General features: G+C 45.8%; 1 protein-coding gene across 1 annotated transcript; it reads left to right on the forward strand.

The window, feature by feature from the left end:
* The first annotated feature begins 9,347 nt into the window (after positions 1 to 9,347).
* TRMT10A (tRNA methyltransferase 10A) lies at positions 9,348 to 24,791 on the forward strand. The gene is made up of 8 exons (XM_073638733.1): positions 9,348 to 9,471; positions 10,339 to 10,598; positions 14,686 to 14,848; positions 14,933 to 15,004; positions 16,285 to 16,359; positions 21,522 to 21,671; positions 21,932 to 22,037; positions 24,355 to 24,791. The coding sequence occupies exons 2-8, from the start codon at positions 10,384 to 10,386 to the stop codon at positions 24,579 to 24,581; spliced, it is 1,008 nt and encodes a 335-aa protein (XP_073494834.1). The 5' UTR covers positions 9,348 to 9,471; positions 10,339 to 10,383; the 3' UTR covers positions 24,582 to 24,791.
* Positions 24,792 to 26,025: the final 1,234 nt, after the last annotated feature.

The following is a 26,025-nucleotide window of genomic DNA, read 5'->3' on the forward strand; positions in this document are numbered from 1 at the left end:
CTGTCTGTCCGCTCACCTGGGAGCACCTGCTTGCTTTCTGCCAGCCTGCCTGGAGACCCTGCCGTCACCTACTGTGACCACCTTCCCGGTAAACCTAAAGACTGATACTTGCCCTGCTTTCTCGAACTGTGACCTCCTGTCAGCTACCAGAGACTTCTGCCTGCTTGCCATGTCCATCCACCATACCGGTCAGTCCCAGCCCTCTGACCCGTGGGAGCCACCTGCTCTCTTACAAGGTCGTCCCCAGAGTAGCAACTGGTCCCTCTGCCCGGATCCTCCCTGGACACGGTGTCGTTAGCTGCCGTACGACCAGGGTCGGTTCGGGTGGATACTTAGTCACGCCCCTCTGGGTCCCTCCTTGCACCTCGGCACAGAGGTTCCACCACCCGGACCCGTAACACCGGACTTTCCTTTGCCTTTATAATCTGGCTTACGGGAGGGATGGACTCTACGAAAGGGCTCATATTTATGAGGCTTATCCTCTGGAAACCCTTTCTTTTTATCAGATACTTTTTCAAGAATATCAACTAACAACGTCCCGAACACCCTAGATCCTGAGAAAGGAATGGAACACAGCTTATTCTTTGACTGACTATCCCGGACCATGTTTTTAACCAAATAGCCCACCTAGTTGTGTTTGACAGAGCACTATTCCTGGCCGCAAATCTTACAGACTCCGCCGATGCATTTGCCATGAAGCCCATTCATTTTTCCCCGATTTCTTATTATTTTTTCTAGTGGTCGTTAGTGGGTTAGTGGGGCCCCTGTCCTATAACACATAGAGGGACAGAATCTTTCAAGTTTAGGGGGACCTTTAAACTAGCATTGTCAGATTGCCCTTCCAGGGTGTTAACCATCCTCCCCATTCACAGGTACCATTGGTGGCTCAGATGGGGTCTCTTAGGTGGTGCTGTCATGGGAAAAGGGGAAAAATGTAGATGCTACCTGCAGTCCTATGCAACACCATAGATAATACAGTGATGGCTATCCAAGTACAGATAATGTAGTAGATGTGATCTGCAGACCTATACAACACCAGATAACAGAGTTAACTCTTTGAGTACAGATCATGTAGTAGATGTCACCTGTAGTTCAATTTAACAATGCAAATAACACAATGTGATGGGCTGACTCTTGGATGTTCTGGTCCTCGAGTTCGGGCAAGCATTAAAAAAACATTTGGTTCGGGTACCAGATCGGTACCCGAACTCGAACCCAGACCCCATTCAAATGCTTGGGGGACCTGAACATCTGGCATTTCCCACGATGTCATCTGCATGACAGCATGGGAAACACCAGCTCTGATGAGAGGCAAGTTCGTTACCACTGGTCAGAATGCTGCAGTTCCCACGCTGTCACACAGATGACAGCGTGTGAACCAGCAGCTAGGACTGGCGTTATCCCGCAGCTGTCAGCTTTATATTGGCTGGTTATCAAAAATAGAGGGGCCCCCACACTGTATTCTTAATTTAAATAAATAATTTTAAAAAAATGGAGTGGGGTCCCCCCTATTTTTGTCCACCATCCAAGCTAAAGCAGATAGCTGGGGGCTGCTATTCTCCGACTGAGAAGTCAGCCATGGAAATTTGCTGTCAAAAAATAGGGGGGACCCCACGCCGTTTTTCTTTATTCATTTAAATAATAGCATGTGACCCCTCTATTTTTAATAACCAGCCAATATAAAGCTGACAGCTGGGGGTTGCAGCCCACTGCTGTCAGCTTTAACTTTGCTGGTTATCAAAAATAAAGCCTTTCAACTAACTTCTGTCTGCCAAACCCGAACAGTAGCACAGACTTCTTGGAGAAGTCAGTGTTTGGGGTCCGTGCACGGACAATAGGTGTTCGGTGTGGACCTCGAGCTTTACTGATCGGGTTCGCCCATCCCTAACAATGATAACTCTCTTGAATACAGATAATGTACAAGATGTTACCTGTAGTCCTATGTAACACCACAGATATTACAGTGATAGCTCTCAGAGTACAGATAATGTAGTAAATATCACCTGCAGTTCTATGTAACATTACAGATAGGGGTGTAACAATTGTGGTTGCAGAAGTCACGTCCAGGCCAGGGTGAGGGGCCCGCCGACGCCAGCGCAAACTTCAACTGGATGTGTGTCCTCGGACGCATATTCAGTTGAAGTGCATTGCGGCGCTGAAATACACACTGGCAGCCAATCAGAGACCAGCAGCTGATGTCAGCATGAACGTGACTGGGGGCACATGGCAGTGACGTCATGCTCTCCCGTTGCTTGCATGCTTCAGAAGAGGACACCGCGCGGCGGGGGTGCGGAGAAAAGGTGAGTAGAATCTTTTTTTTTTCTATGCATTAAAGAACAGCGGCAGAATGGGAGACATATACCAAGATGGGGTATGTATATACACATTATATTATATATACATACATACATACATACACTGCTCAAAAAAATAAAGGGAACACTTAAACAGAATATAACTCCAAGGAAATCAAACTTCTGTAAAGTCTAACTGTCCACTTAGAAAGCAACACTGATTGACAATCAATTTCACATGCTGTTGTGCAAATGGAATAGACAATAGATGGAAATTATTGGCAATTATCAAGACACCCTCAATAAAGGAGTGGTTCTGCAGGTGGGGACCACAGACCACATCTCAGTACCAAGGCTTTCTGGCTGATGTTTTGGTCACTTTTGAATGTTGGTTGTGCTTTCACACTCGTGGTAGCATGAGACGGACTCTGCAACCCACAGAAATTGCTCAGGTAGTGCAGCTCACACAGAATGGCACATCAATGCAAGCTGTGGCAAGAAGGTTTGCTGTGTCTGTCAGCGTAGTGTCCAGAGGCTGGGGGCGCTACCAGGAGACAGGCCAGTACACCAGGAGACGTGGAGAGGGCCGTAGGAGGGCAACAACCCGGCAGCAGGACCGCTACCTCCGCCTTTGTGCAAGGAGGAACAGGATAACTGCCAGAGCCCTGCACAATGACCTCCAGCAGGCCACAAATGTGCATGTGTCTGCACAAACGGTTAGAAACCGACTCCATGAGGGTGGTATGATATGAGGGCCCGACGTCCACAGATGGGGGTTGTGCTCACAGCCCAACACCGTGCAGGACGCTTGGCATTTGCCACAGAACACCAGGATTGGCAAAATCTCCACTGGGGCCCTGTGCTCTTCACAGATAAAAGCAGGTTCACACTGAGCACATGTGACAGACTTAAAAGAGTCTGGAGACGCCGAGGAGAGCGATCTGCTGCCTGCAAAGTCCTTCAGCATGACCGGCTTGGCAGTGGGTCAGTAATGGTGTGGGGTGGCATTTCTTTGGAGGGCTGCATAGCCCTCCATGTGCTCGCCAGAGGTAGCCTGACTGCCATTAGGTACCGAGATGAGATCCTCAGACCCCTTGTGAGACCATATGCTGGTGCGGTTGGCCCTGGATTCCTCCTAATGCAGGACAATGCCAGACCTCATGTGGCTGGAGTGTGTCAGCAGTTCCTGCAAGATGAAGGCATTGAAGCTATGGACTGGCCCGCCCGTTCCCCAGACCTGAATCCGATTGAGGACATCTGGGACATCATGTCTCTCTCCATCCACCAACGTCACGTTGCACCACAGACTGTCCAGGAGTTGGCGGATGCTTTAGTCCAGGTCTGGGTGGAGATCCCACAGGAGACCATCCGCAACCTCGTCAGGAGCATGCCCAGGCGTTGTAGGGAGGTCATACAGGCACGTGGAGGCCACACACAATACTGAGCCTCATTTTGACTTGTTTTAAGGACATTACATCAAAGTTGGATCAGCCTGTAGTGTGTTTTTCCACTTCAATTTTGAGGGTGAATTCAAATCCAGGCCTCCATTGGTTAATAAATTTGATTTCCATTGATGATTTTGTGTGATTTTGTTGTCAGCACATTCAACTTTGTACAGAACAAAGTATTCAATGAGAATATTTCATTCAGATCTAGGATGTGTTATTTGAGCAGTATATATATATATATATATATATATATACACACACACACACAGTACAGACCAAAAGTTTGGACACCTTCTCATTTAAAGATTTTTCTGCATTTTCATGACTTTGAAAATTGTACATTCACACTGAAGGCATCAAAACTATGAATTAACACATGTGGAATTATATACTTAACAAAAAAGTGTGAAACAACTGAAAATATGTCTTATATTCTAGGTTCTTCAAAGTTGCCACCTTTTGCTTTGATGACCGCTTTGCACACTCTTGGCATTCTCTTGATGAGCTTCAAGAGGTAGTCACTGGAAATGGTTTTCACTTCACAGGTGTGCCCTGTCAGGTTTAATAAGTGGGATTTCTTGCCTTATAAATGGACTTGGGACCATCAGTTGTGTTGTGCAGAAGTCTGGTGGATACACAGCTGATAGTCCTACTGAATAGACTGTTAGAATTTGTATTATGGCAAGAAAAAAGCAGCTAAGTAAAGAAAAACGAGTGGCCATCAATACTTTAAGAAATGAAGGTCAGTCCGTGCGAAAAATTGGGCAAACTTTGAAAGTGTCCCAAGTGCAGTTGCAAAAACCATCAAGCACTACAAAGAAACTGGCTTACATGAGGACCGCCCCAGGAAAGGAAGATCAAGAGTCACCTCTGCTTCTGAGGATAAGTTTATCCGAGTCACCAGCCTCAGAAATGGCAGGTTAACAGCAGCTCAGATTAGAGACCAGGTCAATGCCACACAGAGTTCTAGCAGCAGACACATCTCTACAACAACTGTTAAGAGGAGACTTTGTGCAGCAGGCCTTCATGGTAAAATAGCTGCTAGGAAACCACTGCTAAGGACAGGCAACAAGCAGAAGAGACTTGTTTGGGCTAAAGAACACAAGGAATGGACATTAGATGAGTGGAAATCTGTGCTTTGGTCTGCTGAGTCCAAATTTGAGATCCTTGGTTCCAACCACCGTGTCTTTGTGTGACGCAGAAAAGGTGAACAGATGGACTCTACATACCTGGTTCCCATCGTGAAGCATGGAGGAGGAGGTGTGATGGTGTGGGGGTGCTTTGCTGGTGACACTGTTGGGGATTTATTCAAAATTGAAGGCATAATGAACCAGCATGGCTACCACAGTGTCACGCTGTCTCAACGTACAGGAGGTCAGGGGCCTGAGCTGACCCTAAACAGGGGCCCTGACTAATCCCTCAACCTGGAGGTACTGTTAATGGTACAGAGGTCCAGGCCACCAGCGTAACCCTAAACTCCTGAATATCCCTGAACCTCTGTAATCTAGTCCTGAGAAGGACCCCGATCACAACAATGGGGAACAGGATAGAAAATGCCCAAACACAGTACTAAACAAACGAGACAGTACAAGGGGAAAACCAAAAACCACCTTGCATACAAAAAACTCACACCACAATTACAGAGGGAACAACAACAGGTTAGGAGATAAATGATAAAGGAAGGAAGGGAAGAAACCACACCGTATACTCTTCGCTCCGAACTCCACCAAACAACGACCCGCTCTGTAGGTCTGCAAGAAATGCTTTCACCGACAACTTCCCTATCAGACCAGCAGGTATTTGAAGAAATCCCAATCCAGCAGCATTAACTGCAGCTGGGCGAGGCAGAGCCTCGTCAAGCACAGAGGGAGAGAATTAACTCCCTCACTACCAAAACACAAAGCACCAAAAACTCAGCTGCGAGAAGTCAGGCTGTGTAGTCGCGACGATCTTCGTGGCGACACACCCGTGACACACAGCATCTTGCAGCAGCATGCTATTCCATCCGGTTTGTGTTTAGTTGGACCATCATTTATTTTTCAACAGGACAAAGACCCCAAACACACCTCCAGGCTGTATAAGGGCTATCTGACCAAGAAGGAGAGTGATGGGATGCTACGCCAGATGACCTGGTCTACACAGTCAACAGACCTGAAACCAATCGAGATGGTTTGGGGTGAGCTGGACCGCAGAGTGAAGGCAAAAGGGCCAACAAGTGCTAAGCATCTCTGGGAACTCCTTCAAGATTGTTGGAAGACCATTTCCGGTGGCTACCTCTTGAAGCTCATCAAGAGAATGCCAAGAGTGTGCAAAGCAGTTGTGGCACCCCAGAGGTTTGGTTTCCACAGTAACAGCAATGTTATGTCTGAGAGCAGGTGGGAGGTCTCTTGGTCAGGGATCCTATGCATGCCACACCTCCTGCCCAGTCCTGGGAGGGGAAGGACTTCCCCTATATAAACCTAGGGCTGAGGCAGGGTTAGTGAGTAGAGAAGAAGTAGAGACAGAGAAGAGAAGCAGATCTAGGAAAAGAACATCAGGAGCTCTGTGGGAGCAGTGCTATAAGGAGTCAGGGGCTGGCAGCTGCAGAGCTCGCCCTGACTGAGAAGCTATCACCGGACCCGGAGTCCGAGGCTGTGGGGACTAATCTTTACCCAGCAGCAGAAACCGCCCGGCAGGGGATTTCAGGTCCTCTGGCCAAGAAACCCGAAGGCACGGTCACACGCGTGGGACCAGCACCGCCGTCGTGGAGCGGACGCCACTAGAAGGCCCCGAGTCACCGGCCATACGGGTGAGCACCACACGGTACACTCAGGGACGTGGGCTACTTATACCCGCCTCTAGCAAGGTAGCCAGAAGAGTACAGTCAGTTTGGGAGGCCTACAACTCCGCCTGGCCAGGGGAGATCCCATCTGCTCAAGGACTGACCAGGCCCCGATCGCTAGCCAGTACTCCGGGAGGGTCTATCTTTATCACCAGTAAAGACCCTGAATTACACCGCATCGTCTCTGAGTGATTCCTGCTACCCCCATCATCCACGTCGGCTGCCCTGAGGCCATACCCCTCCCGTTGGGGGTGATACTATCACGCTGCACAATCCTACCACCGGCCTCAGCGGTCTGCCCTGCAGCGGCAGCTCCTTCGCTGCATTCAACGGGTGGCGTAGTTGTCCAACATCTACCGCTAATACATCGCCGCTCAGTTTGACTCCCTGGGCACGGACCGGGTCACCGCCACGAGACTACAACCCTCAACAGATCCGGCTCCGGGTAAGCTCCCGTGCGCGCGATGCCGCGCGACGAAGGCCCAGGGGTGCGTCACAGTCATCAAAGCAAAAGGTGGCTACTTTGAAGAACCTAGAATATAAGACATATTTTCAGTTGTTTCACACTTTTTTGTTAAGTATATAATTCCACATGTGTTAATTCATAGTTTTGATGCCTTCAGTGTGAATGTACAATTTTCAAAGTCATGAAAATACAGAAAAATCTTTAAATGAGAAGGTGTGTCCAAATTTTGGTCTGTACTGTGTGTATATATATATATATATATATATGTATCAATCAGGAAAGGATACAGGATAAGAGACATACCAGGATAAGGGACATATGTATCATTGGACTCTAGTTACGCCACTGACTACAGATAACAGTGATAACTCTCTGAGTTATAGATAATGTAGTAGATGTTCCCTGCAGTCCTATGTAACACCAAATAACACAGTGATAACACTCAGAGTACAGATAATGTACTAGATGCAGGGCCGGCGTCAGCACCCGAGCAAATGCCGGGGCCCTGAGCAGGCAGGGGGGCCCACTCGCGGTCGGGCACCCCGCCGGGCTATGGGTGGAGGAGAGCGGTGCCAGCGCCCGCCCTTCTCCCCCGCTTGCTCAGAGCCCCGGCATACTTACCTCTCCCCATGCCTCCGCAGATCCGCTGTCTTCCTGCTGTGCGCTCCCTGTGACGTCTCAGGTCAGAGGGTGCGGTGACGTCTTTCCACCGCACCCTCCCCTAAGCCGTCACAGGCAGCGCAGAGCGGGAATACGCCGGCGATGCTGGAGTCCGGACCTGAGCAGCGGCAGCAGGTAAGGAGTGAGGTGAGTATTTGATTTTTTTTTTTTTTTTTAATGTACGGAAGCATGGGGCATTATATGGGGGGTGACATCCTGCATGGGGCATTATATGGGCGGGTGACATCCTGCATGGGGCATTATAAAGAGGGAGGTGACATCCTGCATGGGGCATTTTAAAGAGAAGGGGTGATATCCTGCATGGGGCATTATATGGTAGGGGAAAGGGACATCCTACATGGGGCATTATACAGGGGGGGGGGAGTGACATCCTGCATGGGGCATTATATGGGGGGGGGGAGACGTGATATCCTGCATGGGGCATTATATGAGGGGTGACATCCTGCATGGGGCATTATATGGGGAGGGGGAGGGACATCCTGCATGGGGTATTATATGGGGGGGAGTGACATCCTGCATGGGGCATTATATGGGGGGGTGACATCCTGCATGGGGAATTATATGGGGGTGACATCCTGCATGGGGCATTATAAGGGGGGGGGGGACAGCCTGCATGGGGCATTATAAGGGGGGGGGGACAGCCTGCATGGGGCATTATAAGGGGGGAACAGCCTGCATAGGGCACTATGTGGGGGAAACAGCCGGCATGGAGCATTATGTGGGGGCACAGCCTGCATGGAGCGTTATAAGAAGACCAGTATCCTGTACGGAGCGTTTTATGGGGGCCAGTATTCTGTATGGAGTGTTATATGGGGGTCAGTATTCTGTATGGAGTGTTATATGAGGGTCAGTATTCCGTATGGAGCGTTATATGGGGGCCAGTATTTTGTATGGAGCATTTTATGGGGGTCAGTATTCTGTATGGAGTGTTATATGGGGGCCAGTATTCCGTATGGAGCATTGTATGGGGGCCAGTATTCCGTTTGGAGCCTTATATGTGGGCCAGTATTCCTTATGGAGTGTTATATGGGGGTCAGTATTCCGTATGGGGCCTTATATGGAGGCCAGTATTCTGTATGAAGCGTTATATGGGGGCCAGTATTCCGTATGGAGCCTTATATGGGGGCCAGTATACTGTGTGGAGCGATTCGCCGGTTTCTGAGCTATTGTGGAATTTACAATAGATATCGCTCATGTAATGTAAGAAGTGAAATCTTTGCATTGTACTATATATATATATATATATATATATATATATATATATATATATATATATATTCTCTGTGGTACCTGTGCATCATGAATCGTGGTATGTATTAAAGGGGCCCACTGAGACTCTTTCGCCTGGGGCCAAGAAAAACCTGGAGCCAGCCCTGACTAGATGCTACCTGCAGTCCTATGTAACACCTAATAACACCGTGATAACTCGGAGCATAGATAATGTAGTAAATGTTCCCTGCAGTCCTATATAACACCAAATAACAGTGATCACTCTGAGTACATATGTAGGGGTTACCTTATGTATTCACATAGTCCCATTATCACAGATACTACACCCTGTTCCTTAACACTCGTGCACAGCATACAGCCACACACACAGCGGGCGTTTGTCTTCCTTTTGCCAGTCTCAAGTATGGCCGCTACTCAGCTACTAATCTGTGCGCCGGTGACGTCAGAGAGGCGACACAGCGGCTGCGTGCTGGGAGCACGTTGTGTGATCGCGGCTGCTCACCTGCTGGCCCGGACGGCGGTGCTGTGGCGGTATGTACGTGCCTGTGTACACACATCTGCCTAGTATTGTGCGGCACTGCGGCCCCTGGACCGCGCAGTTTGTATAAATGATCGGAAGGGGCGCTGTGGATGGGGTCTCCTGGGGGATTAATCCATCAGCGTCATCGGGCTCTGTGTCCTGGTTCTCTACACCTCAAATACCTGATAAAGTCTGCAAATGGCCACGATGGCCACGATGGCCCCTGGGGGGGGGGGGGGTCACAGCTGTGAGACAGGAACAGAGTATTATTAAAGGGATTGTCCATTATTGGACAATAAAACTTAATCTTTATATATTGACAGGTTCCACCATTTTCTGTGCTCTTTCATTATGCTGGTGGCACTGCCATCCTTACACTAACAGATGAAGAGATGTGACGGACAACAATGTTTTGGGGGGGGGGGGGGGGGGGGAGCACATGGGCATTAATCGTATAAGAATTTTCCATCGGAAACCACAGGGACAGGGTTGGGCTGGGTTGTGCCTGCTGCTGTAATGTGGTGGCTGAGGGATCAACTGGGGTTCTCCCGGGGTGCAGCCTGGCCGACGCTTCCAGCTGGAGGATGCTGAGTGATGGGTTGGTAACTTCCTACAACCTGGAGGTCAGCGCTCAGAAATTGAGGATGGCAGGATAAAAGTACGATCTCTGCTTGCAGTCATTGTGTAGGGATCGTGTGATGGACACCGGTCACGGCTCTGGTCCCCCACTGTCCCCATGACTGCTCCCACTTCCCCGATGACTGCAACCACTGTCCCCATCACTGATCCCACTGTCCCCATCACTGCTCCCACTGTCTCCGTCATTGCTCCCTTTGCATTGCTCTATTCATTTACGCTGTCTTGTGTTTTGTCTATAGGTAGAAAGCACAGGACTTTCATGGAACATTTCCTGCCAGATCACGATGGACACAGAGTCATCAGTTCTCCTTTCTGAGAGCAATAAATCCACTGTACAATCCACTAATAGGGATGGAAGTAAAAATGGCAATTGTCTCCCCTCAGACAGTACTGATCTAGAATCTGTGGATGACCACAAAGGACCCGATGTCATGTCCAAGAGGCAAATGAAGAAACTGATCAAGCAAAAGCAGTGGGAAGACCAGCGAGAGCTCCGGAAGTACGTGCTTAACTGCTTATCACAGTACAGGACACTGCGGGATAGTACAGGATGTCAGTAATAGCCGGAAATTATAAATATTCGTCTAAGCCCCCTACAGAGCCCACTGTTTGCTAAGCAGCTACTTATTCTGCTGGTAGTACATACTGATCCGTGCTGGCACAGGAGTGGAAGAAAATGGCAGCGCCACTCCTGTCTCTAGGTTGTTTGTGATATTGCAGCTGATTAATTCACTGAATAGGATTATATGTCCCTTTCTTCCTTGTGGCATACACATGGTTCGGCTATCTGTCACCGCGGACAGGGATGGGGGTGCGAGTCCTTGTATGAACACAGTTGACCCATAACGTGTCCACTTTATTCTTTAGCTCATTTGCAGACTCTGCCGTACATGTACATTACTGCCTGGGTGCACAGGTATGGAGCGGGCGCAGGAGCTGAGCCTGCTTCATGTAAGGCAAATACCAGTTGTTATATACAGCCAGCATCTGCTCGTAACAGCAGGTATTAGCAATTGCCGCTATGTAACTATTTAAATGCTGCTGACAGCGACAACTAGGTAGTACGAACACGAAGGGGGGTCGGGGAGGCTAACCCTTTGAAGTTCAGCCACAAGCTGGGCTTCAAATAAAGCACAATATAGTATAAATTGTTATGTTATGCAGCATATAGTATAAGCAACACTTGCAGGTTAAGGACCCTAATAGTTTTAAAAAATATTAAGAAGTAAAAGTGTATATCATTCCCTTTTTTCACAGTTTAAAGCATTCATCGCACGTTTTAAATTAAGTTTTAGATTTTGATAGACCAGACTTTTATGGGCACGGCAATACCAATCATGGTTATTTTTTATTTCTTTAATTTTAAAAGGAATCTGTCAGTAGGATCAACCCTCCTAAGCCGTCTATAAGGGCATGTAGATGATAGGAAGCTGAATAACATGATACCTTGATATCTGCGATCTGATGTCTTATTCCAGAGAAATTCCACTTTTTTCTTAATACGTAATTGATGCACCCGTTCATTTAACATAAGCTCCGGAGGCAGATTCTCAGGAAGATCTGTGTCCGGCCCAAAGATATTTACAGCTCATTTACATATTTGACAAATGTGGATGTCTGGAATAAAACATCAGATTGCAGATATCAAAGTATCACTTTATTATGCTTCCTATGACCTACATGCCCATATAAATGGCTTAGGAGGGTTGATCCTACTGACAGATTCCTTTTAAAATTAAAGAAATAAAAAATAACCATGATTGGTATTGCCGTGCCCATAAAAGTCCGATCTATCAAAATCTAAAACTTAATTTAAAACGTGCGATGAATGCTGAAAGAAAACCACTCCGGATTTGCATTTTTTCAGTCACTGCAGTTCCTCAAAAAATGAAATAAAAACTGATCAATATGTCACTTGAAACTCAAAATGGTATAGATTAAAGCTACAACATGGAACAGACAAGAACAAGCCCTCACACAATTACATCAACCGAAAAATAAAATTATGGGTCTCAGAAAATGATGTCATGAGAAAAAAAAAATCTCTCTCTCTCTCTCTCTCTCTCTCTCTCTCTATCTCTCTATCTCTATCTCTCTCCACACACTGCTCAAAAAAATAAAGGGAACACTTAAACAACAGAATATAACTCCCAAGTAAATCAAACTTCTGTGCAATCAAACTGTCCACTTAGGAAGCAACACTGACAATCAATTTCACATGCTGTTGTGCAAATGGAATAGACAATAGATGGAAATTATTGGCAATTATCAAGACACCCTCAATAAAGGAGTGGTTCTGCAGGTGGGGACCACAGACCACATCTCAGTACCAATGCTTTCTGGCTGATGTTTTGGTCACTTTTGAATGTTGGTTGTGCTTTCACACTCGTGGTAGCATGAGACGGACTCTACAACCCACAGAAGTTACTCAGGTAGTGCAGCTCATCCAGGATGACACATCAATGCGAGCTGTGGCAAGAAGGTTTGCTGTGTCTGTCAGCGTAGTGTCCAGAGGCTGGAGGCGCTACCAGGAGACAGGCCAGTACACCAGGAGACGTGGAGAGGGCCGTAGGAGGGTAACAACCCAGCAGCAGGACCGCTACCTACGCCTTTGTGCAAGGAGGAACAGGAGGAGCACTGCCAGAGCCCTGCAAAATGACCTCGAGCAGGCCATAAATGTGCATGTGTCTGCACAAACGGTTAGAAACCGACTCCATGAGGGTGGTATGAGGGCCCAACGTCCACAGATGGGGGTTGTGCTCACAGCCCAACATAGTGCAGGACGCTTGGCATTTGCCACAGAACACCAGGATTGGCAAAGTCACCACTGGCGCCCTGTACTCTTCACAGATGAAAGCAGGTTCACACTGAGCACATGCGACAGACGTGACAGAGTCTGGAGACGCCATGGAGAGCGATCTGCTGCCTGCAACATCCTTCAACATGACAAGTTTGGCAGTTGGTCAGTAATGGTGTGGGGTGGAATTTCTTTGGAGGGCCGCACAGCCCTCCATGTGCTCGCCAGAGGTAGCCTGACTGCCATTAGGTACCGAGATGAGATCCTCAGACCCCTTGTGAGACCATATGCTGGTGCGGTTGCCCCTGGGTTCCTCCTAATGCAGGACAATGCCAGACCTCATGTGGCTGGAGTGTGTCAGCAGTTCCTGCAAGATGAAGGCATTGAAGCTATGGACTGGCCCGCCCGTTCCCCAAACCTGAATCCGATTGAGCACATCTGGGACGTCATGTCTCGCTCCATCCACCAACGTCACGTTGCACCACAGACTGTCCAGGAGTTGGCGGATGCTTTAGTCCAGGTCTGGGAGGAGATCCCAAAGGAGACCATCCGCAACCTCATCAGGAGCATGCCCAGGCGTTGTAGGGAGGTCATACAGGCACGTGGAGGCCACACACAATACTGAGCCTCATTTTGACTTGTTTTAAGGACATTACATCAAAGTTGGATCAGCCTGTAGTGTGTTTTTCCACTTTAATTTTGGGGGTGATGCCATATCCAGGCCTCCATTGGTTAATAAATTTGATTTCCATTGATGATTTTTGTGTGATTTTGTTGTCAGCACATTCAACTTTGTACAGAACAAAGTATTCAATGAGAATATTTCATTCATTCAGATCTAGGATGTGTTGTGTTCCCTTTATTTATTGAGCAGTGTGTTATGTGTATATATATGTGTGTGTGTATATATCTATCATATATAAATTTTTACAAATTGCAGAATTTTATTTATTTTTCTATCCCTAAAATATAAAAAAAAAAAAAAAGCGATACAAGAATGGTATCGCCGTAATCGTAGTCCTCTGAAGAATCATGTTGCCAGTAAACTTTTACTGCGGAGTGAACTCTGTAACAACGAATCGTAAAAGCAATGGTGGAATTGCAGTTTTTTCACAATTTTACCCCACTTGGAATTTTTTCCTCTTTTTTTCAGTACTAGGTATAGGTAAATTAAATGGTGTCATTCAAACTACAAGTCATCCAGCAAAAAACAAGCTGTCATATGGCTATAGGGAAAAGTAAAAAATATTATAGCTCTTTGAAGATCGGGCAGAAAATTACGAAAGTGCAAAAATGAAAAACTGTCTGAGCCCAAAGGGAATAGTCAGTTCCATTAGTCAAACGGCATTGTATATTTTTTGGTTTTGTTCACTTTGGGACAATAGGAGATCAGACATGTTCCTGAATCCTGATTATCAGGACACACCGCTCTATGGTCAGCTTTATATATTTAAAGGGGCTGTCCAATGTGAGTTTCGATTGTTTTTTCTTGTTTGCAAAGGGCACACACATTGAAACAAGAGTGTTATGGTGGGCCTAAATGGCGTCTTTGGCTGGGACACGTGTCTCAAGGTCAAAGATTGCAGTTTGATGATGGTACTATGATAAAAATGAGGTGCGCGTTGTGTTCCTCAAGTTGCCGCTGTTGTGCCAAGAATTCCCGCGAGTTGGATTTTTTGCGATTTGAGTTTCACCATTGTGTGACTCAGCATCGTGACACCATAAAGTCACCGAGTAGCCCCTTCCTTACTCGGATTCCTTTATGGTGTTTGTTTTTGCTATCTTTCAGGCAGAAGCGAAAAGAGAAACGGCAGAAGAGGAAACTGGTGCGCCAGGCCCAAGTGCCGCCGAGTGTAGAGGACCATCCCCACAAGAGAGTACGCCGGGAGATCCTGCCCACTAATCTGCGGCTCGTTATTGATTGCAGCTTTGACCATTTAATGGCATTGAGGGTAAGTTGCTGATTTCTTGTAGGATGATTTTTTTTTTTGACTTTTGCTGCATGCAAAATTAGACTTTTTCTGTTTCTCATGTAGGACGTGAAAAAATTAAACAAACAGATCCGAAGGTGTTATGCAGAGAATCGCCGGGCGACTCATCCTGTTCAGGTAACTTCTGGGATTTACCTTGGTTACTGGGTCTAGTTAGAGATTTTCCCATCTGATAAAGTGATGCCCTATTCCTAGGATATTCCCTCACTTTATGATCAGTGGGGTCTGAACTCCAGGATTCCTACCAATCATGAGAATGATCACAGAGCTGATATAGCGTTACGTCCCTTTTACAGTTTTTCCCCCAAAGTGACCAAGGACCACCCAGCTGTCCATGGAGCTGAATGTGGTGGCCGGCACCACTGGCACTTCAGCCATTGTATGTAATGCATGTTCAGCACTGTACATAGAAATTGGGGCGACAGGAACAGAAGAAAAACTTTCTTTCCTTGTCTATTTGGCGTCCTCTGTCTCAAATTCGTTATGGAGCACCATGTTTTACGGCACTGCCCAATTAAGCAGTTTAATTAGCACCATAATGATATGTGGGCCAGTTGTTAAAGAGATTATTAATCTTTGGGGACAATTATTATTTGATTTTACTTAAATGCATGTATTTGGGGCCAAATATTTTTGCAATTAGGTTTTAGTAAAAATTCTGGCTTTTATAAACTCTTTATTTTGCTGCAGATTCAACTGTGATGTGGCCTGTGGTCATGAATCAGCTGAGAAGCTCAGAAAAAAATGGATAAGCGTTACAAACTCTTCAATCATTCAGTCCTAATGAGCTCACTGACCTATCTTAGTTAACTCACTCTGCAGTCAACAATAGACAGTGCAGCACAGAGTCTTGAAGGAAAATGGTGCAAACATTTTAATGAAAACCAATTGTAAAAATAATTTTTAACCCAAAATGCATGCATTTAAGTAGCCCTGGCATGCCAATGTAAGGAGGCTTTTTTGCCGAGCAATACTCCTCTGGTAATTTAAATATGCAAATTGCCTCTTCAGAGAGGCCTCTCGCCTAGCCAAATGAGATCTCATACTTTGCACTGACGAGGGGCAATACCCCAAAACACCGTGTCTGCAAGCTGAGATTCTGATTTGGCTTTTATCCTAAGTCATATGGTAAGGCTTGTTAAAGGGTCGATAGTGACTTGTAGCATCGCTACTTCCAACAGGTGGCGCTATAGAGTTCATCCTCCTCTGGAGAGGCAATTTGCATTTAAGTAAAAATATATTGTCCTCAAAAGCGGACAGTCCCTTAAATGTGCGATGCAAAAGCAACACAGAGTTACATGTAGATTTATACATGTATATTTGCCTCTCTGCACTTCATGCCCCTTGCGTTGTACAGATCTCGCCAGTAGCAGTGACGTTGTTTTACTTCCTTGAAGCTTTATCTAACCAGCCATGGTGGACAGCTGAAAAGTAACATGGACGAGTATGACAAAGGATGGATCAATTGGAAGGTTAGTACATTAATGAGAAATTACACAGAGCCGGTCATCTAAGATGCATTAAGGTTACGTCCAGATGGGAATTATTTGCTGTGGATTTCTCCTATGTTTCATCCTTTTCATTGCAAAAGTTGAAATCCCCTGCACAAATATACATGCTGGAAAAATTACACTGTGGATTTTCTTCACAATGCTGCTATCGTAATATTTAGCAGATTTTCCCCCATAAAATCTTCTATATATTTGTTCACTTGCACATTCCCTTAGGAGGCAGTTATTTGGAGCTAATCAAGGCTGGGATAGTGAGTGGGAAGGGAATTTGTGGAGTCCAGCCACCTGTCCAAAATCTGGTAAAATGTTACCTCCTTATCCCTGTCTGTAGAACCTGTCAGCTGAACCATGCTGCCCAATCCACGGGCAGCATATATCGGGCACTGGCTGCATGATTCCTGCCAGGTATGTGACTCTGAAACTCTGCGGCATTTCAGTGAAAAGCTTTGTAATAGGCATCGGGGACGGAGACTGCACTGTAGACTAGTTGGACATGTGGGTCCCCGGCGGCTTCTTCCCGCCTGCTGCACTGGAGCGATAGTTTTCTGCCCATGTGCGCAGCTATTACAGTATGTTTTTCCCTGAATTCAGAGTCAAAGACAGCTGGCTGAGATAATATCGCCAGTGCCTGATTCATGCTGCCCACAGATTGGGCAGCATGTATCAGCTGTCAGGTTCCTTTAAGCAGTTTAAATTAGAATATCATCAAAAAGTTAATTTATTTCAGTTCTTCAATATAAAAAGTGAAACTCATATATTATACTAGCTATTGAACCCATTCTACGCCCGGGTGGCAAGCATTTTTATTGGTATATGGTCTCCCATGCTGGTATGTGCTGCCCCCCTCCTGGTATTTTTGCTGCCCCCATCCTGTCCCCACCATCCTATCCAGGTATGCATGGAACCCCTCACCCCCATCCTGATATGCATGGCACCCCTCACCCCCAATCCTGGAAGGCATGGCACCCCTCATCCCCAATCCTGGCATGTGTGGTACTCCTCATCCATATCCTGGTATGCATGGTACCCCATCCCTCATCCCTATCCTGGTATGTATGGTATCCCTCATCCTGGTATGCATGGCACCCCTCATCCCCAATCCCGGTATGCATGGCACCCCTCATCCCCAATCCCGGTATGCATGGCACCCCTCATCCCCAATCCCGGTATGCATGGCACCCCTCATCCCCAATCCCGGTATGCATGGCACCCCTCATCCCTATTCTGGTATATATGGTACCCATCATCCTGGTATGCACGGCACCCCTCATCCCAATTCTGGTATGTATGGTACCCCACAGTCCTATCCTGGTATGTATGGTACCCCTCATCCCTATTCTGGTATGCATGGCACCTCTCAGCCCCCAATCCTGGTATGCATGGTCCCCTCACCCCCCAATAATGGTATGCGTGGTACCCCTCACCCCCCAATCCTGGTATGCATGGTCGCCTCATCCCCCAATAATGGTATGTGTGGTACCCCTCACCCTGGTATGCATGGTCCCCTCACCCCCCAATCCTGGTATGTGTGGTACCCCTCACCCCCCAATCCTGGTATGTGTGGTACCCCTCGCCCCGCAATCCTGGTATGCATGGTCCCCTCACCCCGCAATCCTGGTATGCGTGGTCCCCTCACCCCGCAATCCTGGTATGCGTGGTCCCCTCACCCCGCAATCCTGGTATGCGTGGTCCCCTCACCCCGCAATCCTGGTATGCGTGGTCCCCTCACCCCGCAATCCTGGTATGCGTGGTCCCTTCACCCCACAATCCTGGTATGCGTGGTCCCTTCACCCCACAATCCTGGTATGCGTGGTCCCTTCACCCCACAATCCTGGTATGTGTGGTACCCCTCATCCCCCCAATCCTGTTATGTGTGGCCCCCTCATCCCTTTCACGCTGTGCACACATACAAAAAAATAAACAGTTATACTCACCTTTCTTCTCTGTGCTCCAGCGCTGCTGCGTCCCCTTCTGCCGGAGGCCGGGGGAGGAGGGCGGCGCCGGAGCACTGCGCTGTCCGGCACCATTTTGCTGAAGACACACTGCAAATGTGTCTTCAGTAAAATGGCGCCGGATAGCGCTATGCACATGCCTCGATCCGACGCCTCACTCCTGCCCCGGTCTCCGGCGAAGAGAGGCGCCGCGGCAACGCTCCTCCCGGTCAGGTAAGTATCTAAGTATGGCGCCGGAGATCGCGGTATGCGTTCAGTGTCTACGCATACCGTGATCTCCGGCGCCATACACTCTTACCTGTAACGGCTGGATGCGGTCTTCAGTCTGGAGCCAGACTGCGCGTCACGCATGTGCAGTCTATAAAGGCTTCAGACAGAGGGACGTATCCCCGGTTATAATATAGATAGAGTCATTAACAAACAGAGTGATCTATTTCAAGTGTTTATTACTGTTAATGTTGATGATTATGGCTTACAGCCAATGAAAACACAAAAGTCATTATCTCAGTAAATTAGAATACTTTATAACAGTTTGAAAAATGTTTTTAAAATCCAAAATGTTGGCCTACTGAAATGTATGTTCAGTAAATGCCCTCAATACTTGGTCGGGGCTCCTTTTGCATCAATTACTGCATCAATGCGGCGTGGCATGGAGGCGATCAGCCTGTGGCACTGCTGAGGTGTTATGGAAGCCCAGGTTGCTTTGATAGCAGCCTCCAGCTCGTCTGCATTGTTGGGTCTGGTGTCACTCATCTTCCTCTTGACAATACCCCATAGATTCTCTGTGGGGTTAAGGTCAGGCGAGTTTGCTGGCCAATCAAGCACAGTGATATAGTTGTTTTTAAACCAGGTATTGGTACTTTTGGCAGTGTGGACAGGTGCCAAGTCCTGCTGGAGAATGAAATTTCCATCTCCAAAAAGCTTGTCGGCAGAGGGAAGCATGAAGTGCTCTAACATTTCCTGGTAGACGGCTGCTCTGACTTTGGTCTTGATAAAACACAGTGGACCTACACCAGCAGATGACATGGCTCCCCAAACCATCACTGATTGTGGAAACTTCACACTAGACCTCAAGCTGTTTGGATTATGTGCCTCTGCACTCTTCCTCCAGACTATGGGATCTTGACTTTCAAATGAGAATTGGAACTCTGGGACCTTGTGGAGTGTGTCAATGACTGCCTTCTGGACATCTGTCAAGTCAGCAGTTTTCCACATGATTGTGGAGCCTACTGAAACACTAAGGGACCTTTTTTAAATGCTTAGAAAGCCTTTGCAGGTGTTTTTTTGTTAATTCTAATTTACTGAGATAATGACTTTTGCGTTTTCATTGGCTGTAAGCCAAAATCATCAACATTAACAGAAATAAACACTTGAAATAGATCACTGTTTATAATGACTCTATATAATATGAGTTTCACTTTTTGTATTGAAGAACTGAAATAAATTATAAATGATGCATCACAATTGCAATGTGGCATAGAGCATACAGGCTAATTCACACTAGCAGTATACAGGTTAACATGCATCACATTGACAATGGGGCAAGTTTGCTTTGAAGCTATAGAGCAGCGGTGATGGGGATAAATGATTCAAGAATTTGAGTACCCACACCTGATTAAGGAGTTTTATAAGAATGTTGGTTAATTTGAATGTATGTTTTTATTTGTACCTGATGAAGAGAGCAGTTCGCTCTAGAAACGCGTTGTTTTATTAAAAACATTGTTTTTTTAATAATTCATTGGAGTGACAGCACCATTGGATCGTCATTTTTTAAATATTTTTAATTTTTATCCTGTTCTCCAGGATTTTTCAAAGATTCTGGCTAGTGGTTCTGCAAATTAGGCTGTGTGCTGTTGTTTACTTGCAATGAAGGTGTTCTCACCAGGGCATTATCACTGCCCTGACTAGGTGTCAGAGCCTTCTGGACTATTAACGCCCCCTCCCTTGATAAGCAGCTCACTTCCAATAGAAAATGTATACAGAAAGCTGTAGTGTGGACGAGGTTAGTTTTCTGAGCTCTGCTACATGCTGCATCTAAGAACTCTGTGTCACAACCGCTGCACCCAGTAAACTAAGTAAGTGATACATCGTGGGAATCAGGGTCTCTTTTCCTAAATTATGCTGCTCTCTGACGAGGTAGCAAAATCCTACTGAGAGATTCCCTTTAAGCTATTTCTGGTGTATTCTTACAGCACTGATACCAATAAACACTTTTTTGTTGTCTTTTGCTGCAAGGCATACGGACCTGTAGGTCTAATTTGCTGTGCCTGTTAAACTAACAGATCCTCTTTAACTACTTAAAGACAGCCCGACATCTTAAAATGTGGGCCCTCAGTGCATGTGACACTACATGGGCATTATAAAACGTCAGGAGTGTGGAGCCAGCTGTCAGAGACAGATGGGCCTCCTATACAGAAGGCAGAGATGATTTATTACCATCTCTGCCTTTCTGATTATTAGACAGTTTGGGAAATATTAACATTTGTTTCCTCCGCCTGTCCTTGGAATTGCTGGGTGCCGAGAGGGCGCAGAATCTCCTGGGTTTTATCTGAGCACGATCCGCTCTGCTGTGCGGCCAGGAGGTAGAATTGGCTTTGCTCTGTTCTTGGACCAGTATGCCAGCCCTAATGACAGGGGAAATCGGCAATATAAAACAATTAAAATATTAAAATTTCCCCCAAAGGTCTTTTATGACCTTATGTGTGGAGGTGGGAAGGCACAACATGTGAACAAAATACAGACATAAAAAGAAGGGTTAAAAAAGAAAGAAGAAAGCCACTGCCAACCTAAACTGTTCTAGCTCTGCCTCATATGTAAAAAAAAAAAAAAAAAGTCTGATACATAGAAATAATTTCTACAGAAAATGTATTTTAGTGGCCGTTTTGTGATCCTTAAATAAAAAAGTGAAAAAAAACAACACCACTTGTTTAGATTTTTTTCTGCACTTTTTACAATAAAAACATCCGAATATAAAAATTAGACCCATGTTTCACAAAAAAGAGGCAAAAAGTATTTCAACAAAGAGAGAACCATTTTAGAGCTCCTAAAACCGAATATATGTACCATAAGAAGAGCATAAAATGTGCATGGTAATGAATGTGGGGGAATTAGCCCAGTCTTGAACTGGTTAAGTTGATGGTCCTTATAAGACTTTTTATTTTTCTTCTTTAGGATATCCATATTAAATGTGAGCATTACAAAGATCTGATGAAGCCTGAAGACCTGGTGTATCTTACATCGGATTCCCCTGAAGTACTCCATGAGCTAGATGAAACCAAAGCTTATGTTATTGGGGGCCTAGTAGATCATAACCATCATAAGGTACCCCTATGGCATTAATAATGGATACCTAGCTGGTGTTGGTTTCCCTGATATCATTCAGCAATATGGGGCTTGTTAGCGCACATGGATCCATGTGGTATGTCCGTGGTCCCCACCAGGATCCTTCTTTGCTTTCATTGCAACGTTTCTCCTGATATGTAATGGACGCTTTGTATCAAAGCTGTGCTAGACCATAAATGAATAAGGAATATGTGACGATTTTCTAAGCTGTACGTGATGTGGATGGGTCTTTCTTGCAGGGCATCACTTATAAACAAGCATTAGATCTTGGGATCAGCCATGCTCAGCTTCCTCTGGGGAGTTTTGTGAAAATGAATAGCCGCAAAGTTCTAGCAGTGAACCATGGTGAGTCTGTGTATTTGGTACGGACTGTTTAAAAAAAACTAAAAACTTCATACCTCTTTTTTGTTCACAAGATGTGTAGTCATGACAAAGGTAATCAATAGAAGAGCATAAAGATGGTGGCAACGACCGGTCCACATTTTATGAACGTTTCTTTCAACCAAGCATAACTATACCACCTTTATGTGCTCTGATGCTGGTTACTAGGAGATAGTGTGTACAGACAATAAAAACTAGCCTCATTTCTCCAAATTTAGGCCAACAACTTTCCCCCATACACATTAGACTCATGTTGCCCGAACCCACTGATAACTACAGGCTCGGCCAACAGTCTAATGTTTATGGAGGCCCCAGACCAGACAATGGATGGTTGGGGAAGTTAGGGATCTGGCATGTCCGATTTTAGACTGGTGATCCTTTTGATTTTTCTGAGACATGTCTGGAGGCAACTTTCTCATAGAGAACAGGGGCCAAAGAAATGCTGCTTCTTTGTATGGCAGCTCAATGTATGGCAATCCATCATTCTACTGACAGCTACCTAATGTACATGGGACCAAGCAATGTGAACTGAGGTCTAAGATGGTACACATGCAAGAAATAGGAGCATGTTCACACTAGCAAAAAGAAGCGAAACCTACGAAAGACAAAAAATTTATCTCATACCCTACCATCATTATATATAAATGTAAAGCAAAGTTGCATATTAAATATAGGGTACTTAGTGAACTGTTTTTGATCAAAAAAAGTATACAAGCCGTCCCACCAGCGACAAGGTGACCCTAAATTGGGACGGTACCTACACTGTCTATATTAAAAACCTTACTGTATATCAAAGTTGAAGTAATGCATATAAAAGGGTAGACAAATTGGACCGGGTCTCAACCTCAGACAATCAGAAATAGTTCACTAAGTACCCTATATTTAATATGCAACTTTGCTTTATATTTATATATAATGATGGTAGGGTATGAGATATATTTTTTGTCTTTCGTAGGTTTCGCTTCTTTTTGCTAGTGTGAACATGCTCCTATTTCTTGCATGTGTACCATCTTAGACCTCAGTTCACATTGCTTGGTTCTTTGTCTTGTTTGCATTCTGTGCAAATTAGGGGTGTGGCATCCCCTTTGTTGAGCTGGTTAGTATATATGTAGCTTACCACGGGCCTAGGTGGTCTGAGGTTGGGACCCGGTCCTATTTGTCTACCCTTTTATATGCATTACTTCAACTTTGATATACAGTAAGGTTTTTAATATAGACAGTGTAGGTACTGTCCCAATTTAGGGTCACCTTGTCGCTGGTGAGACGGCTTGTATACTTTTTTTGATCAAAAATAGTTCACTAAGTCCTATATTTAATATGCAACTTTGCTTTACATTTATATATAATGATGGTAGGGTATGAGATATATTTTTTGTCTTTCGTAGGTTTCGCTAATGTACATGGGGTGGCTTTAGTCTAGAACCTGCTCTAATAGGATTACAAACGATCATAAAAACACCAATTGCAGCAATATACAAATCAGTGGAAATGTATCATAACCAACAACCTAATACACACCTCTTTGCTCACCTTTCCAGCTGCCTGCCGTCTTCTTTCCACTGTTGCGTGCTGCATCTCAAGCCTTTCCATTATAGGCCAGGCCGCATCCAGGCCTCAAAGGCCACTGCTTGTTTTAAGGTCTCGACATCATGATTAGTGTTGAGCGAATTTGTTCGGCAGTTCAAATTCGTGTTCGGGGTTCCGGCTTGTTCGCGACAAAAAATAGTCTCCGCCCACGAACATCCCTGATTTGCCACGCTGTCACGCAAATAACATCTGCGTGACAAATCAGGGATGTTCGTGAGCGGAGCCGATTTTTTGTCGCGAACAAGCCGGAACCCCGAACACGAATTTGAACTGCCGAACAAATTCGCTCAACACTAGTCGTGATGTCAAGATGTGCGCTGCAACCTTATGTCGCACAGTGACCTCTGAGGCATGACACGGCTGGAAGTCCTGGCCTATAGTGAAGAGACCAGAGATGTGGTTCAGAATGAAGAGGACTGGACGGCGGGCAACCAGAGAGGTCGACAATGAAATGAGTATTGTTGTTTTTTTTGGGGTTGTTTTTGCCAGCCCTGTTCCAAAGTCCATGCAAATTCAATTTACAAACAAACATATTTAGTTCGTAACCCGGGGACTGGCTGTATACCAGGCCGTTGCGGTCTTGACATCCATACCTAAGCCAACTATAGATACTGATCAAAGAAGCAAACTATGTTCTCTTATCCTCTCCTAAAGGTAATTTCTTATTTTACTAGTATCAAGCATTTTCTTTCAGTGTTTGAGATAATACTGGCTTTCCTGGAGAAGAAAGACTGGAAAGAAGCCTTTTTCTCTGTCCTACCTCAGCGCAAGGGAGCAGTCCCCATTGACGAGGCATCCGAAGCGCCTGCAGATGACTTGTCTGCACAAGAGGATGGGGAAGAGATAGACAGTGATTCTGAGCTCGAAGATGACACGACACAGGCAGAGTCCAAAGACACTGGAGAGAAGAATGATAGTTGACATCTTATGAATTTGTACTTTTCTGCAATATTGTATATATGTATTATTTCAAGAAAAAAATTACATTTTTTCACATCACAGCCAATCAAATACTGTTTAATACTTTCTTTTACAGAAGAAATTTTTATTGGTCTTTCGGAAAATATGCTGACAAGTTGCTTTTTTTTATTTAAAACTTGGATAGTTAATAAAAAGCGTTCAATAAACAAAGTGTATAATCCCGCTACTCGGGATGTTCGGCGAGCACCGAGCATTTCCGGGTTACTCGGGCGGGAGCTCGGGTCTCCGCCCTGCATGTTTGGCGCTCTTTACAGAGCCAATGAACATGCAGGGATTGCCAGCCAGTCACTGTAATGCCGCAGCCATGTTGTTTGTGGGCATTACAGTGATTGGCTGGCCGCACAGAGTCACCTCGAGTATTTAAAACCGGGCGCCGCCATCTTGGACACAGTCGCTCCGGATCAGACAGTGTAGGGACAGCGCTGCTGATTTAGGGAGAGATATATCCTGCAAAATAGTTAGTGTAGGGTCTGTAAAGGCTGCCAGATCAAACAAACAGTCCTTCTCAGGACTAATATCCATCCCAGGTATACCAGGCAGGCAGGCTGTATAGGAGACACAGTGGTTATACCAGCAAACGCTGCATTACAGTCCTGTGTGCTGCTCCTGTTGCTGAAATTGCTGGACTTAGCTCCAGGTCCCGGGGGCCAGGAAAAATCCTTTTTTTTTATCTAAATCCTCTTTTTTTTTTTTCCTCCTTCACAATGTACAAATACCCATCTTATTAACCTTTTGGTGTCCCCCCCCCCCCCCCCCCCCCCCAAAAAAAAAAAAGTATGCCTCTGATTTTTCAGACACAAATATATCTGTTGAAAATAGTCTGGTGTAGGCCAGAGAAATAGAAGTGTGGTTTTGCAGTTCTATGGGCCATTTGTATCTAAAAAAAAAACAGTTTGAGTGTGTCGCTCACTGTTCAGCCGCAAATATATATATATTTTAAAAAGCCTGGTATACACCAGTAAATTATTACTGTGGTTTTGATGTTCCACGGTAAAAAATCTCTATTATTCAGGTTTTAGTAGTTTTTTCCGTAAAGAAAAACAGTAGTGTCTCCTGACTGTTGTGACACAAAAATATATCTGTTGAAAATAGTCTTGTGTAGGCCCGACATCCCAGTGTGGTTTCGCAGTTCCACGGGTCAAATCGCTGTACTATCCAGTTTTGGGCCTTTGGTATCTAAAAAAAAAAGCAGTTTGAGTGTGTCTGTGATGAAAGCCGGCCGGTGGGTGCAGCTCTCTGGCGCCCCCTTACCTCTCAGGTCAGTCAAGGTACTGCACCTAGAGAAAGTAGTGCCAGGTAGCTGCAACCAGCGCAGGGAACACGGTAGTGTGTTATCCCTTCAACGTCACTAAACCGTAACGTCACTACACAGCACAACTCGCTA

Source organism: Phyllobates terribilis, unplaced genomic scaffold (assembly GCF_046119375.1).
Source record: "Phyllobates terribilis strain yellow unplaced genomic scaffold, ASM4611937v1 Scaffold_1__5_contigs__length_1240528914, whole genome shotgun sequence".
NCBI classification, from domain to species: domain Eukaryota; kingdom Metazoa; phylum Chordata; class Amphibia; order Anura; family Dendrobatidae; genus Phyllobates; species Phyllobates terribilis.

Coding starts and splice junctions, on each gene's coding strand:
- TRMT10A (XM_073638733.1), top strand. CDS start 10,384: ATGGACACAGAGTCATCAGTTCTCCTTTCTGAGAGCAATAAATCCACT. Junction 10,599..14,685: donor GACCAGCGAGAGCTCCGGAA/GTACGTGCTTAA, acceptor GCTATCTTTCAG/GCAGAAGCGAAAAGAGAAAC. Junction 22,038..24,354: donor AGTTCTAGCAGTGAACCATG/GTGAGTCTGTGT, acceptor ATTTTCTTTCAG/TGTTTGAGATAATACTGGCT.